The 26,540-nt window shown below is 41.5% G+C and overlaps 1 protein-coding gene across 1 annotated transcript in view; it reads left to right on the forward strand.

The window, feature by feature from the left end:
- Positions 1 to 26,540, forward strand: part of LOC115099496 (G-protein coupled receptor 54-like) — a 115,301-nt gene that overhangs the window by 47,612 nt on the left and 41,149 nt on the right. Inside the window, exon 2 of the mRNA XM_029617173.1 lies at positions 13,338 to 13,462. Within this exon, the coding sequence (XP_029473033.1) occupies positions 13,338 to 13,462 (125 nt within the window). The remainder of the gene's footprint in view (positions 1 to 13,337; positions 13,463 to 26,540) is intronic.

Genomic DNA, 26,540 nt, shown 5'->3' on the forward strand with positions numbered 1-26,540 from the left:
TGTATTTGTTTGTCAGCCACTCATCCAGTTCCTGCTGGAAAGACGGTTGTGCTCTGATGGCTCCGAGAAAGAGTTCTCCGCTGAGCGCATGATTCTAAATTTGCTGGTCACCCAGGACGAGCACGAACCGTGGCACTGCTCCAGCAGTTTTTCTGGTGGCCTACTGTGGTCTCCAACGCGAAAGCATATGTCAAATCCTGTAACAAATGCGCACAGCAAAAACCCCTGGTCGGGAGACCTTGGGGTCTTTTTCAACCACTTCCAGCACCCGAAGAACCGTGGACTCACTTGTCTACGGATTTCATCGTGGATCTGCCACCTTCTAAGGGTCACACCGTAAAATGGGTCACCATAGACCACTTCTCGAAAATGACCCATTTTGTACCTCTACCGGGCCTACCATCTGCTCCAGAACTAGCACAATTATTCTTTCTTTATACACGGCTTACCCATGGACATTGTTTCAGATCGAGGTCCTCAGTTTGTTGCCAGGTACTGGCGCTCCCTCTGTCGGACGTTTGGCCTTGAACGAGTAGATGTGACTCGGTTATTTATACTTTCGAATAATAGAAGGACTAGGGGGCATTCAATGAAGTTAGCAAGTAACACATTTAAGACTAATCGGAGAAAATTCTTTTTCACTCAACGCACAATAAAGCTCTAGAATTTGTTGCCTATCCTCTGGACGTGGACTTACAAGGCTTAGGCCTTCCTTTGCTTGAGTGCCTCCAGTTACTTGTTGTTCCTTTGGTGCCTGAGTTCCTGTACCGAATCCAGTCCAGGGTAGGACAACGCCATCTACTGGCTACTGTCTCTGGGCTGAACCACTTCTCGCTATTCACTAACCTCAAGGCCCACCGAAGTCCTGCCGGCCCCGGCACCCAAAGGCTCAACCCGAGGGGAATGAGGGCTGGTATAGGTGAAGCCCCAGCGGCCTCTAACTTCAGCCCCCTCCACCTGCTGACGGTGGGGACCCGTAGGTCCTTACCTACGGGTTGCATCAACCCTACCTTGGCCCAAGGGTCCACCTCCGACGCAACAATATGTGTTTTTTTCATATGCTTTATGAATGTTCTGGGATGGAGTAAGAACTTGTGTCAGTTAGTGCCTATACCTGGTGTAGAGCCTATTAAGAATGGAGAGCTCATGGTCTTAAAAGAAATGAGTTTACATTACTCTCCTTTGTATATCTGTATTTTATATCTTATGAGAAATTTAAGGTAAATTTCTGATTATACAAAATGTAAAAAAAAACCCCAGGGGAGAGTTAGTCTCCTGTTAGTCCCCTACTAGGATAATGTTAGCAAAAGGTACCATTACTGTTGGGAGGAGAAATATTAGCAACATCGTGGGTATAGGTCCCCCATGTAGAAGCTAGAAATGGATGTGACCCTCTGGCCTGACAACCATTTTACCTTGTTGATTCCCTTATTGCTTTTTTAGAGGCAGAATGTGCTGTGCTGTTCTCTAATATATCTATTAATTAATTTGCTGTTTCCATGAAGCCTCTTATTTGCATGGGAGTTTCTTTCACCCTCCCTTTCCACCCTACAGTCTTAGATTAATTTATTTAAGTTTGGCGTACCCAGAAAATTTTGGTACTCAGTTAAGCTAATTTAATTTCTGCTCTACTATCAACGGGAAGAGGTTCACTTCCTACAAGATGAACCTGAGAGCGTCAAGATCCAAGGAGAGGAGAAGCAGGAAGAAGGGGAGGGTGAAGAGGAGTTGGACCCCATTCAAGGCCCAAGGTACATCTACAGGAGATTTGGAGAAGAGGAGCTACAAGAGTTTCAAGATACTGTATGGAAAGGAGAGGAAAAGAAAGAGTTGTCCCATTCAAGTACAGTTAGAAAACTAAAGAGTTCTGAGGAGACAAACTACAGTGAGGAGGTAGGAGACAAAAGACTATATAACTTAAATCCCATCACTGATACTTCATCTTCATTGGGAGAGAAGAACCCAATGAGCCCTTTAGTCAATAGAATGGAAGAGCTCATGTAACAAAAAGAATTGATTTAGTTGGATTTAACATCTTAAACTTAAGAAAGACTGAAAGAAGTCACATACTTACTAAAAAGCACTTGTACCATCTTAAAAGAGAACACGACAGCTGTAAAGAACTTTATTTCATCAATTGCACCTTATCAGTAAAGAGTATCTTTGGAAACCACCAAAGACTCTAATGTGTTTCCTTGAGTAATGACTTTAATGCTCATGTGTGCTTTGGTCATCATTGCGGTATGCAATACATTGAAAATGGGAATTAAGACTTAGTAATGTCAAGGGTCTTGAAAGAGATCTTCCCCCTGCACAGGAAACCCTGGAAGTGCATCATATTGCATAATATCAGTGTCCATATAAAAACAGAAATTTGAGATATGGCCTCTGGAATAGCATCCAGGTTTACCCATTACAGGGGTTACAAATATTTAGACTTTCTTCTTGTTTTGGAACATAACTTTGGTGTGGACTACTTTTTTTGTTGATCCCTTAGGCCCTACAGGTAAATCCTGCACCCATTGCACAAATCTGTGCCTTCATCCCAAGGCTTTACTGAGTGGAAAAGTGCTTAACAGTTTCTAAAGGTGAACTCCAGTGAATGGGAATTACACTTATGTCATTAGTAAGGCAACCAATATGATTTCCATACAGTAACCAGTAAATCTTTTCCAAAAAAAGCAATTAACTACCCTTAAACTGCCCTTTCTATTAATTTTTGAAAGAAAAGGAAGGTTTGAAACTGATCTATAATTTCCAGGCACGTTAGCATCTAAGGAAGGTTTTTCAAGCAAAGTCTTAACCATAGACTCTTTAAAAATGATTGAGATGTTAGCCTTCTTAAGGGTCCAAGGCAATAAAACCTAAGCTAAAATCACAGCAAAATTTTAATGTATGTAGTAGAAACCAACAGTACCGCAGGATGCAGCAAGATAATGACATGCAAATGGCCCATGAGTTAAAAAAAAACAAAACCACTCTTTTTTTTATTATTCATGGGCCATTTGCATGCCATTGAACTGCAACTACAAGTTAAAAAGATGGCTATCGTGAGCACGTGCCCATTCTCCCCTCAGTAGTAAGTAAGCACCAAACTGTCCCAAATCGCATACCTCATTTCACCAAACAGCATCATTTCACACATTGCAGCCAAGGCGGGAGGCTCCAGCTGGATCAAGAATGGAGGCCTTGTTTTGTCTCCATTCTTGATTCAACCAGCGCCTCCATTGCTCCCCACTCCCGACCCATCCCGGGAAGACTATTACAGCCGCCAGTATCGCTGTCACTTCTTCCTCCTTTGGCACCAATCAGACTGTTTTGTCTGTGCAAGAAAACACACTTTTGAAATTTGTGGGCCTCAAAGCGGTGTCAAATTTCGAAAGTGATTTTTCTTGCACACAAAACAATCTCTGAAGAGTTGCCACAGCTTGCTTTCATTCATTTCTACTTGGTAGATCAAATCAAATAAGGAAAGCTGTAAAATCACCCCCCTGAGATGAAATAGGTGTGGATGACTGACAGACTGATTGGAGCCCCTTAGGTTTCTCTCATTAACTTCTTATCTATATACCTGCAAATAACACTTTATCAAGTTTTTTTGTATTTTGAAGAGGAAGGTACTGATAGATGAGTACAGCAGGAAATTTAGCTCAACCTCTGATAAAGGAATTAAGTTTTCTTTGGATAACATATGCGGGCAAAGCAGCACTTCATTTAGCATGCATCCCTGTATTATGGGAATAGCTAATAAGTAGATTATCCTGCAGTATACATTTACATGTGCTAATCCTAGTGCAGATTCTAACCCACTTTTAAGAGTGTCTTTTTTTCCAAGCACAAACACTATTAAATACCAGGGTTAATTTTGCCTGGAAAATGCATGCTAAAACGAGGGTTGAAACCTGTACTAAGGTCAGTGCTCTTTATTTCATTGGTTCCTAAAAGACGTATTAATCATGGTAGTCAAAGCTTTCCCAAGTATCTCACTAGCAGGCCAATACAGTACAGTGCGCTCCAACGGAGCGCACTGTTAACCTGCCCTTGGACGCGCGTTTTCCCTTACCCCTTATTCAGTAAGGGGCAGAAAATGCGCGTCCAACCCGCAGCACCTAATAGCGCCCTCAACATGCAAATGCATGTTGATGGCCCTATTAGGTATGCGCGCAGGATACAGTAAGTAAAATGTGCAGCCAAGCCACACATTTTACTCTAAGAAATTAGCGCCTACCCAAAGGTAGGCGCTAGTTTCTGCCGGCACCGGGAAAGTGCACAGAAAAGCAGTAAAAACTGCTTTTCTGTGCACCCTCTGACTTAATATCATAGCGATATTAAGTCGGAGGTCCCGAAGGGTGTAAAAAGTAAAAAAAAAAAAAAAGAAAAACATTTTTAATTGGGCCGGCGGCTGTCGGGCCGAAAACCAGACGCTCAATTTTGCCGGCGTCCAGTTTCCGAGCCCGTGGCTGTCAGTGGGCTCGAGAACCGACGCCGGCAAAATTGAGCGTCGGCTGTCAAACCCACTGACAGCCACCGCTCCAGGTCAAAAGGAGGCACTAGGGACGCGCTAGTGTCCCTAGCGCCTCCTTTTGCCCGTTTCTACCGCACCACCTAATTTGAATACTGAATCGTGTGCACTGGCGAGTGGCCGGTGCGCGCGCCAGGAGAGCAGGTGTTCGTCTGCTCTCCCGCGTTTTTACTGAATCGGCCTGTAGGGAACTTAACTAAACTGGGTCCAACATAGAAATGGAAGCTAGTGCTTTGGTCAACAATCCAACAGCTTCCTCCACTGAAACTGTTTAAGAACATAAGAACATAAGAAATTGCCTTGCTGGGTCAGACCAAGGGTCCATCAAGCCCAGCATCCTGTTTCCAACAGAGGCCAAACCAGGCCACAAGAACCTGGCAAGTATCCAAACACCAAGAAGATCCCATGCTACTGATGCCAGTAATTGCAGAGGCCATTCCCTAAGCCAATTTGATTAATAATTGATTAATGCTACCCTTTGAAGAAAGAGTACAATATAAAGCGCTATGCACTATACACAAACTAATTCATGACGAAAAAGCAGAATGGCTGAACACAGCATTACATGTACATGTTCCTCACAGAAACCTAAGATCATCTAACAAACAGGCCGATACAGTACAGTGCGCTCCGATGGAGCGCACTGGTAGCCTGCTCTTGGACGCGCGTTTTCCCTTACCCCTTATTCAGTAAGAGGAGGAAAACGCGCGTCCAACCAGCGGCACCTAATAGCACCCTCAACATGCAAATGCATGTTGATGGCCCTATTAGATATGCGCGCGGGATACAGAAAGTAAAATGTGCAGCCAAGCTGCACATTTTACTTTCAGAAATTAGCGCCGACCCAAAGGTCGGCGCTAATTTCTTCCGGCACCGGGAAAGTGCACAGAAAAGCAGTAAAAACTGCTTTTCTTTGCACCCTCCGACTTAATATCATAGCGATATTAAGTCGGAGGTCCCGAAAAGTTAAAAAAAAAAAAAAAGTGAATTCGGCCTGCAGCTGTCGGGCTGAAAACCGGACGCTCAATTTTGCCGGCGTCCGGTTTCCGAGCCCGTGGCTGTCAGCGGGCTCGAGAACCGACGCCGGCAAAATTGAGTGTCGGCTGTCAAACCCGCTGACAGCCGCCGCTCCTGTCAAAAAGGGGGCGCTAGGGACGCGCTAGTGTCCCTCGCGCCTCCTTTTCCCCATTTTTACCGCGTCACCTAATTTAAATACAGAATCGCTCTCTCGTGGACTTTACTGAATCGGCCTGAAAGCACTACTAATTATCCCCTCAGTTAAGTCTGCTAGACTCACACAAGTAAGAGAGCGAGCACTATCTTTGGCAGGACCCACTTTATGGAATTCAATGCCTTTGGAGATAGGACTGCAAAAAAATTTCAAACTTTTCAGAGTAAGCCTAAAAACCTGGCTCTTTAAACAGGCTTTGTATAAAGAGAATGAAGAGTGCAAGTAAGAGTATAACCCTGCACCGAGTACGTAGTTCTTATTTTCCTTTCCTTTCCCACCTTTAAATATACTTAAGATTAGTTTCTTTATATATGAACTGCAATAGTAACTTCAACCTAACAAAATCAATACTTAACAGTTTTATATTGAAAGAATCCTGTTACCGCATTTTTCTGGCATGTTTATAATGTTTTAGCTATCCTAATTAATTTCTTTTACTATATGTGCCTTTATGTAAACCGTTGTGATGGTTAATTGACTGAATGAAGGTATAGAAAAGTTTTTAAATAAATAAATAATAGCAGTTAATGGACTTCTCCTACAAAAATTTATCCAAATCTTTTTTAAACCCAGCTACACTAACTGCACTAACCACATCCTCTGGCAAAAAATTCCAGAGCTTAATTGTGCATTGAGCGAAAAATAATTTTTTCTCATTAGTCTTAAATGTGCTACTTGCTAACTTCATGGATTCCCCCCCCCCCCCAAGTCCTTCTGTTATCCAAAAGTGTAAATAACCAATTCACATCTACTCATTCAAGACCTCTCATAATTTTAAAGACCTCTATCATATCCCCCCTCAGCCGTCTCTTCTCCAAGCTGAACAGCCCTAACCTCTTCAGCCTTTCCTCTTAGGGAAGCTGTTCCATCCCCTTTATCATTTTGGTTGCCCTTCTCTGTACCTTCTCCATCGCAATTATATCTTTTTTGAGATGTGGCGACCAGAATTGTACACAGTATTCAAGGTGCGGTCTCACCATGGAGCGATACAGAGGCATTATGACATTTCCGTTGTATTAATCATTCCCTTCCTAATAATTCCTAACATTCTGTTTGCTATTTTGACTGCTGCAGCACACTGAGCCGACAATTTCAAAGTATTATCCACTATGATGCCTAGATCTTTTTCCTGGGTGGTAGCTCCTAATATGGAACCTAACATTGTGTAACTATAGCAAGGGTTATTTTTCCCTATATGCAACACCTTGCCCTTATCCACATTCTATTTCATCTGCCATTTGGAGGCCCAATCTTCCAGTCTCAATAGGTCCTCCTGTAATGTATCACAATCTGCTTGTGATTTAACTACTCTAAACAATTTTGTATCATCTGCAAATTTGATAACCTCACTCGTCGTATTCCTTTCCAAATCATTTATAAATATATTGAAAAGCACCGGTCCAAGTACAGATCCCTGAAGCACTCCACTGTTTACCCTTTTCCACTAAGAAAATTGACCATTTAATCCTATTCTCGGTTTCCTGTCTTTTAACCAGTTTGGAATCCACGAAAAGACATCATCTCCTATCCCATGACTTTTTAGTTTTCTTAGAAGACTCTCATGAGGGACTTTGTCAAACGCCTTCTGGAAATCAAATACACTACATCTACCAGTTCACCTTTATCCACATGTTTATTAACCCCTTCAAAAAAATGAAGCAGATTTGTTAGGCAAGACTTCCTTTGGGTAAATCCATGTTGACTGTGTTCCATTAAACCATGTCTTTCTATGTGCTCTATGATTTTGATCTTTAGAATAGTTTCCACTATTTTTCCCCAGAACTGAAACCAGGCTTACTGATCTATAGTTTCCCGGATTGCCCCTGGAGCCTTTTTAAATATTGGGGTTACATTGGCCACCCTCCACTCTTCATGTACAATGGATGACTTTAATGATTGGTTAGAAATTCTAACTAATAGATCAGAAATTTCATTTTTGAGTTCCTTCAGAACCCTAGGATGCATATCATCTGGTCCATGTGATTTGCTACTCTTTAGTTTGTCAACCTGGCCTACTACATCTTCCAGGTTCACAGTGATTTGGTTCAATTCATCTGACTCATTACCCTTGAAAACCATCTCCTGAACTGGTAGCTCCCCAAGATCCTCATTAGTAAACACGGAAGCAAAGAATTAATATAGTCTTTCTGCAATGGCCTTATCTTCCCTAAGAGCCCCTTTAACCCCCTCGGTCATCTAATGGGCAAACCAACTCCCTCTATCCAATTTGTAGTAAAAATAGTGGATCTGCAATAAGAACAAAATCACACATTCCAAGCAAAGGAGTAGCACTAACTGAGTCTATACCAGACTCAGCTATAAGAATCTTCTGGATCGTATCCAAAAAGATTCTGCCTCTTATTCTTTGTTGTATTGTTTGGAAGCTTATATATGGAGATAGATTAATGTAGGGATAGATGTATAGTGTCATTGTTTGAATGTAAAGAGGCACTATGTTTACATGGTAGGAACTACCCTCAAATTCACTGGAAACTGTGGCAGGGCATGCAGCCATGCATTTTATGTAAAGGGACATTATCCAGAACATTTTGTGAGAAACAAATCAAGAGAGGCAAACTTGAATTTTTGTATCTGGTGGCTGCAACACTCTTTCTCTGCAGTTTTCTCTTAGAGAAGAAGCACAAATAATTATTATATGGTGTGACACACCACAGCAGTAGTTTTTATTGTGTTTAAAGACCTGTAAGGGACATAATTGCTTTGCTGGGATCTCTTTTATATGGCAATATTTCCAGTATGCCAAAATCTATACCAGTCAACTGGGCTTTAGAGACAATGCATGTAAGACATATCAGTGAGACAGTCTATAGTCATAAAATAAAAAGCACACATGGGGTAATTTTCAAAAGGATTTACACGTGCAAAAATAACTACTATTGTAGTAATTTTCAAAAGCCATTTATACTCGTAAAGTGTTCTTACATGGATAAATCCTATGGAAAATCCTATTGTAGCAATCTTTAAAAGTTCATTTATATGAGTAAAGAGCATTTACACATGTAAAATCCATTTTTAAGAATGTTAATGCTTTTGCAAATCAGGCCCAAAGTCATTATTCAATGAGTCAGTTCTGAACAGAGATTGGTCCTTTCACTGACAGTTGTCAGTGAATGAACCAATCAGCAGCCAGCAAAATGAATATGTGAATATGAAATTCTGGTACAGCTCTCAGCTGTGAAAAAAAACAAAGCAAGACCAGAGCATTGGAAAGAGAATTTATTGATTGATTATAACCAGCCCGACTCTGGCCAAAGTTTCGCCTTTTATGGCTGCTTCAGAGGCTCTGGGAATACAACATTTTAATATTAATAATAAATAATAATAATAAATTTTAAACAAAACCCAATAGGAAATAATAAAAGGTAAAATAAGAAATAATTTAAACAACAATAAGCTAGAGTAAAATACAGTTAAAATTAATGAGCAAAGAGGACAACAGGTTACATGTTTAAATCAAGAACAGAGAAAAAACCTTATATTTATAAAAATGACCTTGATTTTAGATAAAATACAGAGTATATGTCTGGGCACCATATATGATTATGGGATGTATTCACTAAAAGTGAAAATGCAAAGTTAAAAAAGCGCAATGTGGAAATAATGGAAAATTGGAAATCAACAAATAAAGAAAAAAATAGAGAAAAAAATATAATAAAAAGATTTGTATTACCTTGTTTAATCACTTGTTGTATGATTTAGTGGCTAGGCCTACAAAATGGGCAACAAGGATTTTTTAGTTAATAGGAATCTTCACTGGTTATAATCAATCAATAAATTCTCTTTCCAAGGCTCCAGTCTTGCTTTGTTTTTTCACATCCATGGCTTTTCTAGACTGTTTACAGCTCTCAGCTGTACTGGCATTCACTGTTCAGGCTAGTAGGAGGAAAGAGCCTCTCCTCCTCCTGTTGGTCCATGTAGTCACTTTGCGGAATTAGCAAGTGGGGCTGGGAAGTTCAAGTTGGGAGTGGAGTATGGATTTGGGGTCAGGAAGGGCTGGCTTAGCCTACTACTATTTCAATATTCTGGGAGATGGGGAGGTCTCTTGGCCTGCTACCAATTCTCTCTTTTGGAGATCAGGAGGTGGGGGAACCTGCTTGGCCTTTGGGGATTGTGAGGGGGGGGGGGGGGAGACAGGCTCAGCTCGCTGCTATTATTTGCCTCAAGGGATCGGGAGGAGAGAGCATGAGCTTGGCCCACTGCTATAGCTTCTGCGGATAGGGAGCAGACTTGACTGGCTTAGCCAGCAACTATTTTTTGCTTTTGGAGACCAGGAAGAGGGTAGGGTCATTCGCCCTCAACTATATTTTGCTTCCGGCGATTTGGGGGCAGGGGAGCTTAGGAGATGCTGAACACTAGTTGTTTAATTTAAAAATAATAATAATTCAGTAAGACAGCCAGCAGCAATTTTATCCAAGTATATTCAGCAGGAGACTTGTCCTGCTGAATATTTGGCTAAAGTTATCCAGGTAACGTTATCCTGACAAATTTCCTACTGGCTGGCTTACTGAATATTGAACTATTGGTGTCTTAGGCTGATTCACAAAAGTGCACTCTCATATTAATATGCAATGACGTATGTTAGTAGTGAATAGGTCCCATAAGAAATAATAAGCTCAATATTCAAAGCCATTTACAAGTGTTGGGGGCATTCCAGGGGTGGGGCAGAGTTAGAAAAAAAAAATTACCTGGCTATCTCCAATATAAGGAGTTAGCTGGATAAGTTATTTGCCTAGCCCTAGACGTGTCCGAGAGCTTATGACTAAATAACAATTTTACTGTATTTGTTCTTACTGATACCACCGCTTTTGATTGTTTTTAATGTGTCTTCAAATTATGCATGTATATTTGTGATTAGCATTGGACAACTTTTCTTGGAACGAGTGAGTATAAGTTTTTTTAATAAATAAATAAATAAATAAATGTGTTCCCAGATAACTTTAGTCTTAATTGGCTATATTCAAAAGAATATAACCTAAGTGGTGATGTGAAAAGAAAAAAAAAAGATTGTAGGCCTATTAGCTTATCGGGTCTCCCTCCTCCCACTCACTCGAGGTCCATATATGAGCTTGCAGTCCCCCACCCAAACCCCCTTTATCTAATATATATCTGGGGCCACGATTTGAAGCTCCAGGGAGGAAGACTCAGAACCAATGTCAGGAAGTATTTCTTCACGGAGAGGGTGGTGGATGCCTGGAATGCCCTTCTGGAGGAAGTGGTGAAGACTAGAACTGTGAAGGACTTCAAAGGGGCGTGGGATAAACACTGTGGATCCATAAAGTCTAGAGGACGTGAATGAAGAGTGGGTGGCTCGCAGGAATGACGGCTACTACCTGGAGATACCCTTATTCAATAAACATACACACGGTTAATGCAACTCCAACATTGCTCTAAGCTTCAACGGCAAGAGGAAATGTGGAAAAAAGGATTTGCATTCACAAAAAAGCAGGGAGTAACTTGTTTGTTACGGTGGTCACTACCCCAAACCAAATAAACCTGATACTTCACTTTCAATGCATATCCAGCATAGCTCTCTGCTTCAACGGCAGGGGAGAAAGACTGATACTTCATGCATATCCAGCATAGCCCTCTGCTTCAACGGCAGGGAAGAAAGTCTGATACTTCACTTTCAATGCATATCCAGCATAACTCTCTGCTTCAACGGCAGGGGGAATGAAGAAAAGTGGATCTATGTACAGACAACAACCAACAAGGACTGAATTACATAGTCTGGGTAAACAAATAAGCATAGGTGTAGCTTGCTTATAGCGGCGGTTACTACCCCTAACTAATTAAGCTAGATATTTCACTTAGATGCAGTTCCAACACTGCTCTCTACATTAATGGTGGGGGTGGAAGGGAAATAGAACCAAAAAGTTACTAAGAGCCAAGAGTAACAGATAAGTATGAAAAAATAAAACGTGTGAAACTTGCTGGGCAGACTGGATGGGCCGTTTGGTCTTCTTCTGCCGTCATTTCTATGTTTCTATATTGAATAATCTAAGCTACAGGGCCAATCCTGGTCTCCCCCTAACCCACTGCTCCTGAGTCTGGTCAAAATATTTAAAAATTGTAAGTTACAGGCCCCTCCCACACTGCTCTTCCACTGTCCCAGTACTGGAATCTCCTTTACTTTTCAGCCTGGATCGTGGTAGCGGCCTACCATATCCTAGGCCCAATGCCTCTGATATCGATAAACACCTATGCTGGAAGCGTAGGCTTCTCGTATAGTACTCCCAGGGAGCCAGACTGGAAGCATACCACGATTCTAGTGTAGGTGCTTAACGACTCCAGAAGTGCTGGGCCTAGATTATAGTAGGCCGCTACTGCAATCCAGGCTGAAGATTAAAAGAAATTCAGATACCATGAAGGTGAGAAGGTCATAGTTAGGGTGGGGGGAGGATGGGGGTGCCTAGATCTTTCAAATTTTTAAAATTTTGACTAGACCCAGGAGCGAGGCAGGAACGGGGGAGACCGGGACTGACCCCAGCGTTTACATTTTTCAAAATATTACATGAAGGGTGTTTGGCGGGGGAGGAGGGGAGCTGCAGGCTTGGTGCACCAGAATTGAGCATTTGGACCTCAGGTGGGAGGAGGCCCACAATCTTTTTTTTTTTCAAGCTTCACATCGTCACTTAACCAGCTAAATTCTTTTAAATACAGACAGTTAAGACTGTTATCTTGCTAATTATAGCTGGATAACTTTATACCTAACCGGTGATCTTCAAATAATATCCGTTAACTTTAAAGGGATATGACTGACTATAGTTAGCCGGATAACTAATGAGGTAGTACATTTTACTGATTCGGCCTATGAATGATTTCTTTACATGTACTCATGGTGCTCTCTGAGAGATCATAATCCTTGATATTTTTGTAATATCTTTTCTTTTTTAATGCTCCTATTTCCCTCCCCCCTTTTTGTAAACCCCAGACTGCATGCCCATGTGACACCTCTGCCCTTGCCTTTCAGGAAGGTTGCAAGGAAGTTTCCTCCAAGCCCTACCCGCAGTGCTGCCCCTTCAACTGGCAGAGTTCACTGCAATCAATGGTGACAGCCATTTTCCCTCTCTCCCTGGGATCAAGCACATCGCTTTCACAGCATGCTCAACTTCAAACAGGAGACTCGGACTCTGGTCTCCAGCATGCTGCGGTCTAAGCTATGGGCGTGGGTCCTTTTTACAACTGCATTCTGTTTTATAATATGTTTTAATATGTGCCAGAAATTGGTCACTAAACTGTAAACATAAGAACCTATACCATGATAAACCTCCGTGTTATTCTGTGCACATTTGTTCAGACTTTTCTAAATGGGAGTGCAACAGTTTTGAAGAAGGTGCAGACCTGTGTGATAGGGGAAGTGTAGAGTTCTGGATGTAGTATCTCACATGACCAACTGGTTTGGGAGGAGGATAAGCTGTTGAGTGAAAAGGTTAGCAGCACTACCTTGTAAGGAAGTTAACTGCCTGATACTCTTTTGTGGACATCCAGCTGTTTCTTTAATGATTGTTTGCAATGTACAACATTTTTCTTATAAACCTCTTTGTTATATTCATCCATTGACAGCTAATCTGGCCACCACAGACATCATCTTCTTAGTGTGTTGCGTGCCTTTCACTGCCACCCTTTACCCTCTACCAAGCTGGATTTTTGGAGAGTTCATGTGTCGATTTGTGAACTATCTTCAACAGGTATGTGCCAAGTGCAATCATTTATTTTTAAGAACAGCTTAATACCATTGTAAAAACAATCATGTGCAATAAGCGTCACTGTAGGGCCCAATGTGATAAGGTACGCTCAGCAGAGTGCACAATTTTACCTGCAGTTGTGCCCACACTTTTTTTGTGTGCAAACTTTACTCCCAATGCAGCAAGACGTTTTAAGCACAAAAAATGTACACGTAAAACTGCGTATCGGTTAGCGCTGTCACCTGAAACTCCAATGCTATTGAATGCATTCATCTAGCGCCCTCCAATGCAGAGAGGCAAATATGCTTAATCCATATTTTTTTAACACTCAAAATTTAAATCCCCGTCAGAAGCAGAGTAAAGTTCCAGAGGCCAGTGTTAGTCTTTGGGCTGAACTTGACGTTTGCGGTGCAGGGCTCCTTTACTACAGATCTGTGCCCAAATCATGTTTTCCATACATAAAATGTGATTTATGCATGCAAAACATTTTTCCACACAGTCAGCATTTTTTATACATGGAAAACATGAATTAGATGTAGAAATCATATTTTCTGCATGTAAATCCCAAGTACAGGACTCCGGCATAAAATGTGATTTATGCATACAAAAATTGTTCCCTACACAGAAAACATTTTTTTCTGTGCAGAAATCATATTTTATGCACAGAAAATATTTGGACACATAACCATGTTTTCTACGCAGAAAACTTGCTTTTTTTGTTGTATTTATTTATCCTATTTAATACCCTGCTTTTTATAACATCAAAGCAGCTTCCATAATAAAATCAGCAAAACCATATAATATTAAGCAAAAAATAAAATACAATCATAATTCCTAATTCCTAAAACCACTAACCCCCCCAAACCTACAGATCACAATAAAAAATTTCCAATCCCATCAAATCCAATAACCCCTGTGGCATACAAAACCTACATCCACACTAAATGGAATAAGGAACTCTATAAAACTGTCCCAGTCCTTAATTTAATGTGACCATCCTCAACAATCAAACCCACCCAGCTTGGTCAAAAACAACTGCATCCCAACCAAAGGCTTCCTGAATTAATCCTTAACCATTTTGCTGAATTTAAGATAATCTGTTTCAGTACAAACTGCAACAAGAAGGTTGTTCCAAAGTGCAGGGGCAACATAATTAAAAGCCTTTCTATGCATGCAGACTAGATGAAGACTGGCCAAGGAAGGAACAGCTAATAATGCCTGCTGAGAAAATCTCAGAGTGCAGATGTCCTCATAGGAACACAACTGAGTGAACAAATATTTAGAAACTCTGCTCAGAGGTCACTAAAAACCAAGTACGGAATCTTAAACTTGGTTCTAGACTTAAATTGAAAAAAATAACCCAAAACAAAACAAAACGAGCCTCCCTGAAGTTCTCCAACAGCCTTTCTGCCCCCAAAGAAAGCCTTGGGGCTCGAGCCCCGCTGACTCGTCTCCTACTCCTGACAGAAAATTGCAAGGCCCAGGCCTACCCACTTGGGCTGAGCCAGGGCCTTGCTAGGGCATCCTCGGACCACTCCCACTGCCCTCAGAAACATGGGCTGGATACCTTTTCCCACTCCCCCACTTAAAAACTATTATAAAGAACAAAATTACTGAACATGTACCTAAGCCTAGTTTAATAGGACAAAGCTACATTTTTTAAAGGTATGAAAAAATATTTGGATAAAAGTGAGCCAGTTGATAAAGTGTGTCTGGATTTTTAGAAAGCATTTGACAAAGTACCACTTTAGAGACTCCTGAGGAAATTAAAAAGTCCTGGGATAGGAGGTAATGTCCTATTGTGGACTGGGAACTGGTTAAAAGATAGAAAACAGAAGTAGGGCTAAATGGTCAATTTTCCCAATGGAGAAAGTTGAATAGTGGAGTGCCCCAGGGATATTTTATGGGACCACTGCTTTTTAATATATTTATAAGTGGCCTGGAAATGGGAACAATGAATGAGGTGATCAAATGTGCAGATGATATAACATTATTCAAAACTGTTAAAATCACAAGAGCATTGTGAGATATTGTAAGAGGACCTTGTGAGACAGGGAGACCGGGCATCCAATGGCAGATGAAATTTAATGTGGACAAATACAAAGTGACGTACATAGAGAAGAGCAACCCAAATTATAGCTACCAAATGCAAGGTTCCATATTAGGAGTCAGCACCCAGGAAGAGGATCTAAGTGTCATCATGAATACTACGTTGAAATCCTCTCCTCGGTGTGCGATCGTGGCCAAGGTTCCTGGAACTTTGAAGAAAGCAGTGCTTTCTCCTCTTCTGAAAAATAATAATTTGGACCCTAGAATATGCAGTAGCTATAGACCTGTAGCAGAGAAGATGGTGATCAAACAAATCTCTGAGTTCCTTCAAGAGCACAATAGTTTGGATGCGGCCCAGGCGGGATTTTGCAGGAGCTACACTAGGGAAACAGCTATGGTATCATTGTTTGATGTTGTGCTTCTTTGTTTAGAGGGGGGGGGGAGAGACAGTTTTACTGATTATGTTTAATCTATTGAGTGCTTTTGATTTAGTGGATTATTTACTTTTAATTTCTCAATGTTTAGACTATGGACTTGGGGATGAAGTATTAAAATGGATCAGGGCATTTTTACAAGGTAGGTCTCAAGTTGTGGTTTTTCCAGGGTAAAATGTCCACTTTTAGGGAACTTCATTTAGGGATATTACAAGGCTTGTCTTTATCCCCCCCCCCCCCCCCCCCTTTCTTTAAAACACTTTCTTGGCCCCATTAGGGGGCCTTTGGGATTCAAGTCTATTATTTATGCGGATGATATACAGCTAGTGGTACCTGTGGGTGGAAATGGCGTGGAAGCTGTTCAGCAAGCTAATACTTGTCTTGGTCTAGTAGGCGAATAGCTGAAGAATAATGGTTTAATTGTTAATGCTAGTAAAACAGAAATGTTGCAAATTGGACCAGAGGGCTCTTTAAATTTCTCTATTGTGGGGGTAATCAGCTAGTGCTATGAGAGGAAGTGAAATCTTTGGGGGGAAAATTAGATTCCTCCTTATCATTGGCATGTCAGATTTCCCAGGTTGCTAGAAATGACTGTTTGAGAATGAAATTGATTAGACAACTGAAGCCTTTATTGGCTCTTACAGCTTTAAAGAAGGCTTTTTATGCATTAGTTGTGTCTCATATGGATTATTGTAATGAGTTGTACTTGGGATTCACTAGAAAACTTCAGATAATACAAAATATGGTTGCTCATCTTATTACAATCAGTTCATGATGCATTTCAGCTGGACAATTACTTAGACAGTTACATTGGCTACCAACAGTTCAGCATTGTAGATTTAAATGCCTGGTTTGGCCTGCAGAGTGGTGAAGAGTTGTGTCCTCTGTATTTGAGAGGAAGTCTGAGATTGGCGGCTAGTTGTAATTGCGAGTAAATCATAGTTATCAACTTCAGCTCCCAGAGGCAAAGGCTTTTAAGCATGTGTGATTACAGAATTGGTCTTTTTTTGGCAGCACTACTGAAATGCTGGAATGAGCTTCCACTTACATTATGAGAAGATAATCTACTTAGATTCCGAAAAAGTCTGAAAACATGGCTAATGCCCCAGTGGAGTGGTACGTAAGGAAGGAGGATGCTCAGCCATTAATAGCAGCTTTTTTTTTTTTTTAATTATGTCTGTTTTATGATTTTGTTTTAATTGTAATGTAATGTAATTTTATGTTTTGTAATTTTATATGAGATGGTGTACATTGCTTTGGGCGAATCCTAGTTTGGTTTGTAAAGCAATTCATAAATGCTGTTAAATAAATAAAAGAAAGCAAATAAAATGCTAGAAATTATTAGGAAAGAAAGGGAGAATAAAATAGAGAATATCATAATGCCTCTGTATCACTCCATGGTGTGATCGCAATCTTGGGTTTTGTGTGCAATTCTGGTCACCGCATCCAAAAAACGATATAGCAGAATTAAAAAAGGTACCGAGAAGAGCAACCAAAATGATAACATGGATGGAACGATTCCCCTATAAAGAAAGGCTAAAGAGGTTAGGACTCTTTAGTTTGGATAAGAAATGGCTGAGGAAAGATAGGAGAGAGGTCTATAAAATAGTGAGTGGAATGAAATGGGTAAATGTGAATTAGTTGTTTGCACTTTCAAAAAATACAAAGACTAGAGGACACACAATGAAGTTACTAGGTAGTACATTTAAAACAAATAAGAGAAAATATTTTTTTACTCAATGCATAATATCTCTGGAATTCTTTGCCAGAGGATGTGGTAAAAGATGTTAGTGTAGCTGGGTTTACAAAAGGTATGGATAAGTTCCTGGAGGAAAAATCCATAAACCATTATTACGATGTACTTGGGGAAATCCATTGCTTATCTCTGGGATAAGCAGTACAGATTGTCGACTTTTTGGGATCCTGTCAGGTACTTGTAACCTGCATTTCTCACTGCTGGAAACAAGATACTGGGCTTGATGAACCTTTGGTCTGACAAAGAATGTCCTTATTCCCTTTCATAGGGTCTGTAAGATGAAAAGAGTATGAGCGATACCCACTTGTATCTGCCTTGCTGATTGGAGATTTAAAAATGGCACTGGCAGACCTAACGCCGGCGCTGAAGTGATGTCACTTCAGTGCTTGTCTCAGGTGCGCCCATACAACTTAATGGCACCGGCCTTAGGGAGGCCTGCTTTTTTATTTTTCACCTGAAACAAAAATACCCAAAAACCTTCTGGTATTTTTTTGTCCAAGGCCATTTTCATTTTGGATCTGCCATTTAAAATGAATGCACATCCCTATAAGCCACTGACTAATTCTTTACTTGATTTTAGCCATTTTGCACAACTAAAACAGATGAATATGTAATGGATTAAAATGACAGTTGATCCAGTTAGAGTCATCTTTCTTTTCTATATTGTAATGCTCTGCTGCTGTAGTTCATTGTTAAATAGAAAGGCTTCTTTTCGTTGCTGAAAGATGATGTACACTGGACTGGTAGATGTCAAAGATATCAACCTTCTAGCATGGGTTCAAAGGTCATCCCATATATTAAAGTACAACAGAAAGGACGAAGTGATTAAGGGTCGGAGGAATGAATTCCCTCTCTTGACCGACAGGAGAAAGAATGCTGTGTCCTAGTCTGTTGTCCTCTGGCCTTTGTTCTCTTTTATGTTCATTTTTATTTGCTGCTTGTTCTTCTGCAAGCCTCCTCTGCAGCAGTAGCGTTCTGGAGCCACACCTAACTGGTTTGGTTTTCAGCATATCCATGAGCGTGCATGAGAGAGCTGCGTACACTGAAGACCTGGTACATGCAGATCCGTCTCATGCATATTCATTACGGGCAGCCTGAATACCAGACCAGTTATCTGTGCCTCTGAGACAAGGCTGGAGACCATTGCTCTACAGCATTTCACCTTTGCCCCTTTTTCTACTTGTCTTCATCTCTCCTATTTTTTCTTTCATTTTTTTTCTGGTGATTTTTTTTTTTTTTTAATTATCTCTTTATTAGCATTTAATCATGAATGGAGGTACATGAATAAATCCACATCAGATGGATTATAAAAGGAACGATTAAAGAAAATTTAATTCTGTAGTACATCTCAAGTCCCCATCTAATACTAGAGAGTAAAAAAAGAAGAAAAATTAAATAAACAGAACAAAGAAGAAACTTAGCTACCATCCAAGCAGAGTACAAAAGCTATATTTCTAAGCCCCTAATATCTCAATAAGATGGTAACTTTCAAAGCGGCACACGTACACGCGTTCATTGGCCCGCATCCAGGGAGGCGTCAAATTTTATAACATACGCATGTATATGCGAGTGTGTTATAAAATAGCCTAGCCACTTGCACAAGTGCACCTAATTTTAAGTGGGCGCACATCCCTGCACGCAAAAGCTGCTTCTATCACATAAGTAGGGAAGTTTAAAAGGAATGCACACCAACACCATTGCCTGTTTTACCAGTTCCTCCCCAGTTTGCCCAGTTAACAGGTAGGTCCTCCATTCCTCCCTGGATTTATAGCCTATACACTCCCCAGTTACCCCAGACCCTGTGCACCCCTCAGATATGGCTTGGTAAGTTACACGGCAGGGGGGCCTCGGCGCACATCGGAGCGCATAAGTATTTACGTGCAAATTTCTGGTTCAAGTATGGAAACACCCATGTACCGCCCATGCCCCACCTAGACCATGGTCACAACCTGCCTCTTTTTGAGAAGTTCCAAGATGTGCGCAGTGACATTTATGTGCATATCCGCGAGACTTTTAAAATCCACACGGAGCGCATGAGCCTGACATATGCGCGCATCCCCTAATTAATGCGCGCATCGGGCTTTTAAAATTCACCTTTTAGCGTCCACACAGCTTTATCATTTATGAAGGTTTTCAGATGCATGGCGTCTGAAAAGGCAAACTCGTATCTGAAAAGATACTCGTAGGGAAATTTTAAAGAAAAAGGATGCAGTCAGTGAGAGAACCCACTGCGTAAGATGTAAAAAAGCTCTCCTCAGCTGGGTCTCCCTTGCAATGTGAGGGTATATCTGTATCCTTGGTCTGATTCTTATTTATGAAATATTGCATCAAAATGAAATGCTTGCAAGATTCTAGACAAAAATAATAATTAAGGTAGCGCTAAAGATAAATATATCTTGTGAATCTTGTAGAAAAGCTGTAAAGTCAGAACTCTTAAATGGAGCCAATATATCCAAAACTCCCTCCTCAATAGCAGGATTTTTCTTCATCTCAGGCACTTAGAAACATTGTGAGAGCTGGATTTTCTTTATCAGGATCAAATTGTAATGTCTCATGAAAATTCAGCAATCTTGAAATTTTTGGAATGCATTCAATTTTCCATTAATTCTAATTTTGGATGGAGAGATAAATTATCCTTCATTCCAGCCATTGCAGATACTTTCAAATTAGTAACTTTGCCAGATAAGGGAAAAATTTTAGATTCAATCGAGTCTAATCTATGTTCTATATCAGACAATTTCACCACAGTTCAGGTGGAAAACTCACACGGTTATGAAACTGTGTGTGCTAGGGAGGTCTCAGTTCTTGTAACAACCTTCCAAATGTCTGTTGGCATGATGTCAGCTGGTTCCAAAATATTCTCACCTACTTTCAATAAGCCCAGATTGTGTGGAGGAGGCACTAATACTGGGACCAATGTTCTGGCAACTGCAGAGCCATTACCACTGGGAGAAGGAAACAATATTCTTGCTTGATATTCAAACAATGGGAGATTAATAGGAGAGGGACTCAAAGCTGGCAGCCCTCCTTGGTCGCCTTTCAATAGGCCCAAACCAAATTCCCCAGGGCCTGTTTCAAGTAAAGAGTTCCTTTGAAAAATCAGATTGGGTAGAGGTAATATTGGGGCCTTGCACTCTATCAGACTGAGAGACACCTCCAATACTTCCCCACTAAGATTATTCACCGCAGGGGCACTCGGACACAGGAGATGAAAGTCCAAAGGGTGCACCTCTTCGGCATGTGGCTTCAGCACGCCAGCGGCTTGTGTGCCACAGGGCTCTTGCTTTAGTCCCCGGTGCTTGTGTGACATCAGCACTCCTTCTACCCATCAATCTCTTCCAGCAGAAAGAAGGTGCAGGGCCTCAGGACCTCTAACAAATGTGGATGGTACGAACTTCTGTAGCAACCCCCTTTTTCCATTTGTATAGGTCCTTTATCTTTTCACACATTTTGTGCACCTTCTACCATAGTCATATTCTCCCCTGCCCCCCTTGATTCATCAGTTTATAAAAATACCTTCCCAGCAATCCATTCCTGCATATATAGTTGTGATGTCTGCGTGAACCGGTAAACCAAATGATAGATAGTCCTGTTGAGCAATGGCTGGAACTCCTTCCCTCCCAAAGACTGGGAGCATGTCTCTGAGGCATCGACAATCCCTGCTGGCTCAAGAAGAAGGAGGATTCAGGCATCAAACCCGGGTCTTCTGCCTGGCCCTGCACGGCGCTGACATGGAGGGAGACTTTCTGATTGGCTGAGAGCGCTCTCTGATTATGCCTATTAAATCTCTGCATTATGCCACTTGCATATTATTGTCCATATTTAACTTTTACCTCTGAGTCTTCGAAATGTGTTCCATGCATTTCTGGGAATCATGTCTTGCTTCTATCAATTCCCTACTATCTAACCTCCACCTTGCGCTAAATGCATCAAAAATGAAAATCCTCATTATCTCTAATCAACTGGACCGTATATCCCATCCAACCTCTCATAACACACCTCTAGCCTACACTCCACTGCACACTGTAAGAGACCTAGGTGTCTCCTTAGATCAACACCTAAATTTCAAACCCCACATCAAGTCTCTTCTAAAGGGGGGTTTCTTCAAACTCCACATTCTCAAAAAACTCAAACCCCTCCTCCACGCTCAGGATCTCTGTATAGTACTGCAGACGACCATTCTATCTAAACTGGACTACTGCAACTCCTTTCTCCTGGGTCTCCCATTCTCCACCATTAAACCCCTCCAAATTCTGCAGAACGCCATGGCTAAGATCATAACCAATACCCGTAAAAGGGACCACATTACCCCTGTTCTAAAGGATCTGCACTGGCTGCCCATCCCCTTCCGCATTCAATACAAAACCCTTATCATCCTACACAGCACGCTTTACAAACACAACCTCCCCTGGCTTGAGGAAATGCCATGTTTCCGATCTTCTAACCGCCCCACTAGAACCTCCCTCGCGGGTGCCCTCCACACCCCGTCCCTCAAAACCGCACACCATGCCCTTATTAGAGAAATAGCCTTCTCTATTGCTGGCCCCTCCCTCTGGAATTCCCTACCTACCTATCTCCGTCTAGAGCAGTGGTTCTCAACCCTGTCCTGGGGACCCCCCCAGCCAGTCAGGTTTTCAGGATATCCACAATGAATATGCATGAGAGAAAATGTGCATGTTATGGAGGCAGTATATGCAAATTTTCTCTCATGCATATTCATTGTGGATATCCTGAAAACCTGACTGGCTGGAGGGGTCCCCAGGACAGGGTTGAGAACCACTGGTCTAGAGCCACCCCTACGCAATTTCAAAAAAGGAATCAAGACATGGCTTTTCATACAGGCCTACCCTGACTTAAACCAAACTTAGCCAGATTTCCCAAGTTTGAACATCCATGCCTGCTCCCAAGCCATGCCTCCATGCCTTTCCCATACCCCTCAGTGCAGCCCTGCCTCCCCCTCTGTTCCTTTTAGAATTCTGCATTGTATCTTTGTATACTTGTATATGGTTTCTCGAGTTATAGTATGCACACATCGGTGATTTTAGTTACTTAATATGGTTTCTCCGTCTCTCTTCATAATTTTGCTCCTTTTTTCTCCCTTAGTCTTTCCTTTCTTTCTGCCCTTCCTTCCTCCTTCTTTCTATCCTGCTCTCCATTCCCCCACCCCCATTCATTGTAATTTGCCATTCTTTATAGTTACTTGTAAACCGGCGTGATGTTTCCTACGAATGTCGGTATATAAAAGTTCATAAATAAATAAATAAATTTTAATTTTTCACACACTCTAATATGTTTTTAAAAAGTCAATTGACATACATTTCAAACTCAGTCACTCCCCCTGAGCGAAAGTTAAATGAAAATTGTATTGTGAGTAAATGTAGCCAAATGTTGAGCCAATGTCTAAAGCTATTAATGAGAATAAAATAAAAAATATGTCATCCACTATCCCCCAGTTCTTCTGTGAAGAAAAATAAGAATGAATCCAAGAGCTGCTGTTCCAATCAATCTGCCGGGCTGCAGCTGCTCCCCGAGCGAGGGCTGTGCTCCTTAATCTGCAGCTGGAGGCTGAGATTGTTTTGCTGCAGCCCTATTCTCTTGCACAAGTCCCGGACTTTTTCACACTATTTAAGCCTGTCTGTGCATTGCACTCTAGCTGAATGTGGAGCAGCTATAAATATGCCCAGCTAATATAGGCTGCTCCTTTTAACAAAAGCTTCATTTTCCTTGGGAAAGGGTAGCATTTGAGAAACGCACATTGGTGAGCTGGTATCCAAGGTATAAAAAAATGTTTCTTTCAAATATATGTTACTGAAGCAGAGTGATTTCTCAGTGTGAAACCAAAGGAGAAGTCATATTGACCAGCTGTGTTCCACAAATAGCGTTAGAAATACTGTGCAATATGTGTGACACTGTTTATGTCATCATAGTTATGATTATTATCATCAACATTGGTACAGCGCGTGCCAGAGGTACACAGCACTGTACAGAGACATTTTAGAAGATAATGTTCAAAGGCATTTCTGCAGGAAAGGCCTGTTGTAAAATCATCTGCCTATTATGCGGGTAAACTTATATATCCTGTACGTATGTAAGTTTACCCGGACTGAGCCGATGCATTCCCAGGGGTGAAGTTGGGGGGTGGGGGGAGTTTGGAATGGTGCGCCTACTTTTCCCATCATCAAAAGCATGTTCCTAAAATTTCCTGAAATATTTATGCACAAATTAGCATGGGTAATTGTATGTGGATAGTTTGATGTGGGATCATTTTCAAAGCGGCCTTATTGGTGTAACCTTTGCATATGTTTTCCATCAAAGTTTTACCAAACTGCTATAAAATTCCCTCAAAATGAACAGTCCCTACTCCTCTTAGTTTGCAGTCTAGTCAAGACAGATGGACAAGACCCATAGCAAAACAAATAAAAGCCTTTGAGTAAGAGGGCAAAGCCCTGATTGGCAAGATCAAAAGTAGGTGGGTTGTAGGGCCGATTAATTTAGGAAGGGGTAACTTGCCATTGAGTAAAACAATAAGGAATGAGGCATCTTAAGAGTTAATTTTAGAAAGCAGCCAGTGAGGTGAGTGAGTTAATATGCATCTATTAGTGTTTCACTGCAGTCAATGCACATCATTCTGTGCATTGACTGCAGTGGCTGTGGGGCCTATTTATCAAACCTTGATAACCAATAAGATTAATGGGGCCTATTTGTTAACCATGTGCATTAACACCCATTCACATGGCTTGATAAGTAACTCCCTTTCTCAGGGCATGCTCTGGGTTTGGCAAGGGGCCTCCTTCAGATGCCGCAGAGTATGGAAGAGCTGGCTGCAACTCCAGATCTGGATTCTCCAGTAGGGGACAGTGAAAGCTGCAAGACCCACAGGGATCACTCACACAGTCTCTCCATAAACAGTCCTCACACAATGGGTGGTGTTCCAAAACAAAAATAATATATTTACTAAAGCAAAAAATAGGGAAGTCCACATTCAAAAACCATTTATGCGGACAGCTCAAAAGTTATAAATCTAAATAGAAAATTTGACATTTTTAGCCACTTGTCTGGCTAAATTAGAGCCAGATAAGCAGTTATCAAGCTATAACTTAGCCAGATAAAAAAAGGGAATTCTATCCAGCTAACTTTGCCGAATATTGTATATATCCGGCTAACAGGGTTATTCATCAAATCGCATTAGGGCCCTAATGCGAATTAAATGGGGTTTAACGCACAATAAATGCACGATATGTGTTATGTTGCTCGTTAGTATGCAAATATGTTAATTAACATGCAAAAGCTAGAAAATTATGCAAATTAGGATCCCCTACCGCATTTCACAGTGAAATAACGTGCAATAATATGGGATTTAATGTGGGACATAACACCTTTTTTTGGAGTAGAGAGGAGAAAACTTTTTATCGTGCGACAGCAGCCATTATTGTATATCACGGCTGTTATCATGCACAATAAAATGAGACTTTCTCTCAGACCCACCTATAAAGCCCTCCTGAGCCAATAAAAACACCTTTTCTTACCTGCCCTGTCTTTCTAAAGCTACAATGTTAGGGGGGAGTTTACTAATAGTGGGATACTGGCTTCTTCAGGCTGCTCGGTGACAATGACAACAACAAGAATTACAAGAACCACAACAGCAGGTAAGGAAAGTTCAAACTCCTCCTAGGAAAGTCGCTGCACCAGAGCCAGGGCTGCCAGTCCCTCCAGTAGAGCATCCTGACCCATGGAAGGCCTTGCCATGGTGGCGATACAGGGAGTGCTTCTTTCATCCACAAACCACATTGCTGGGCATGCCAGGGGATCACATGGTTACCATGTATCGCCTCAACTCTCAGGCGATCCTGGAATTATATGAAGAACTCAGAGGGGATCTGGATCGGGTCACGGTCAGGTCCCACACTATACCGGACCTCACCAAACTATTGTGCACCCTGCATTTCCTGGCATCTGGCTCCTTCCGAATGACAGTCAGGGTCATGAGGAGATTGTCCCAAACATCTTTTTCCCCGCTGTCTGGGCCAGGTCATAAGAGCTGTACATGGGCACATTAATCGGCACATAACATTCCCTCGTGAAAGGCAGGATTTGATGGAATTGAAGAGAAGGTTTTATGCCCTTGGCAACTTTCCAAATGTTCTAGAAGCTATTGACTGCACTCACATAGCCATAATCCCACCCTGTCACAGGATGAAAATCTACCGCAACAGAAAGTTCTTCCACTCCATCAACATGCAAGTGGTCTGTGACACTTGAATTCACATCCTCGACATGGTCGCCAGGTACCTGGGAGCCACATATGATTCCTTTATTCTTAGGCAATTGGCCCTGTTTGAATATTTTGAAGACGGCCTCTATATTGACAGTTGGCTCATAGGTAAGACCAATATTTCTTTCTATACTCCCTCTCCAGCTATGTGTTTCCAGCAAACGGCACTGACACGGAGGGCTTTCAGGGATGTGACAGCATCAGTGATATAAGTGGCTTGTACAGTTAGGTCTAGAAGGCATCGAGCCAGGGTCCAGCTTTCTCTCTCCATGCCAGAGAGGTCTGCTAATGTTTCGTGCCCCAACAATGCACTTGCTACAAAGCTCTTTGTGTAACCATGCACTACACACTTTCAACTGGCTTACGTTAGGCACATGTCCTTTCAGATTTGGAGCTCTTGAAATATCACTTGTAAATCAAAACATTTTTGTGCCCACCATGCTGGGACTCCCAGGTCATGTGTGAACTGTTAGTGAACTGATGTTAGCTAATGATGATCTCAGATAATCTTTAACTAAGAGGTATGTACAGATCCACAACCCAGGCCAGTACAGGGATTGGAGTCAGTCT

The sequence above is a fragment of the Rhinatrema bivittatum genome, chromosome 1 (genome assembly GCF_901001135.1).
Source record: "Rhinatrema bivittatum chromosome 1, aRhiBiv1.1, whole genome shotgun sequence".
Lineage (NCBI taxonomy): Eukaryota > Metazoa > Chordata > Amphibia > Gymnophiona > Rhinatrematidae > Rhinatrema > Rhinatrema bivittatum.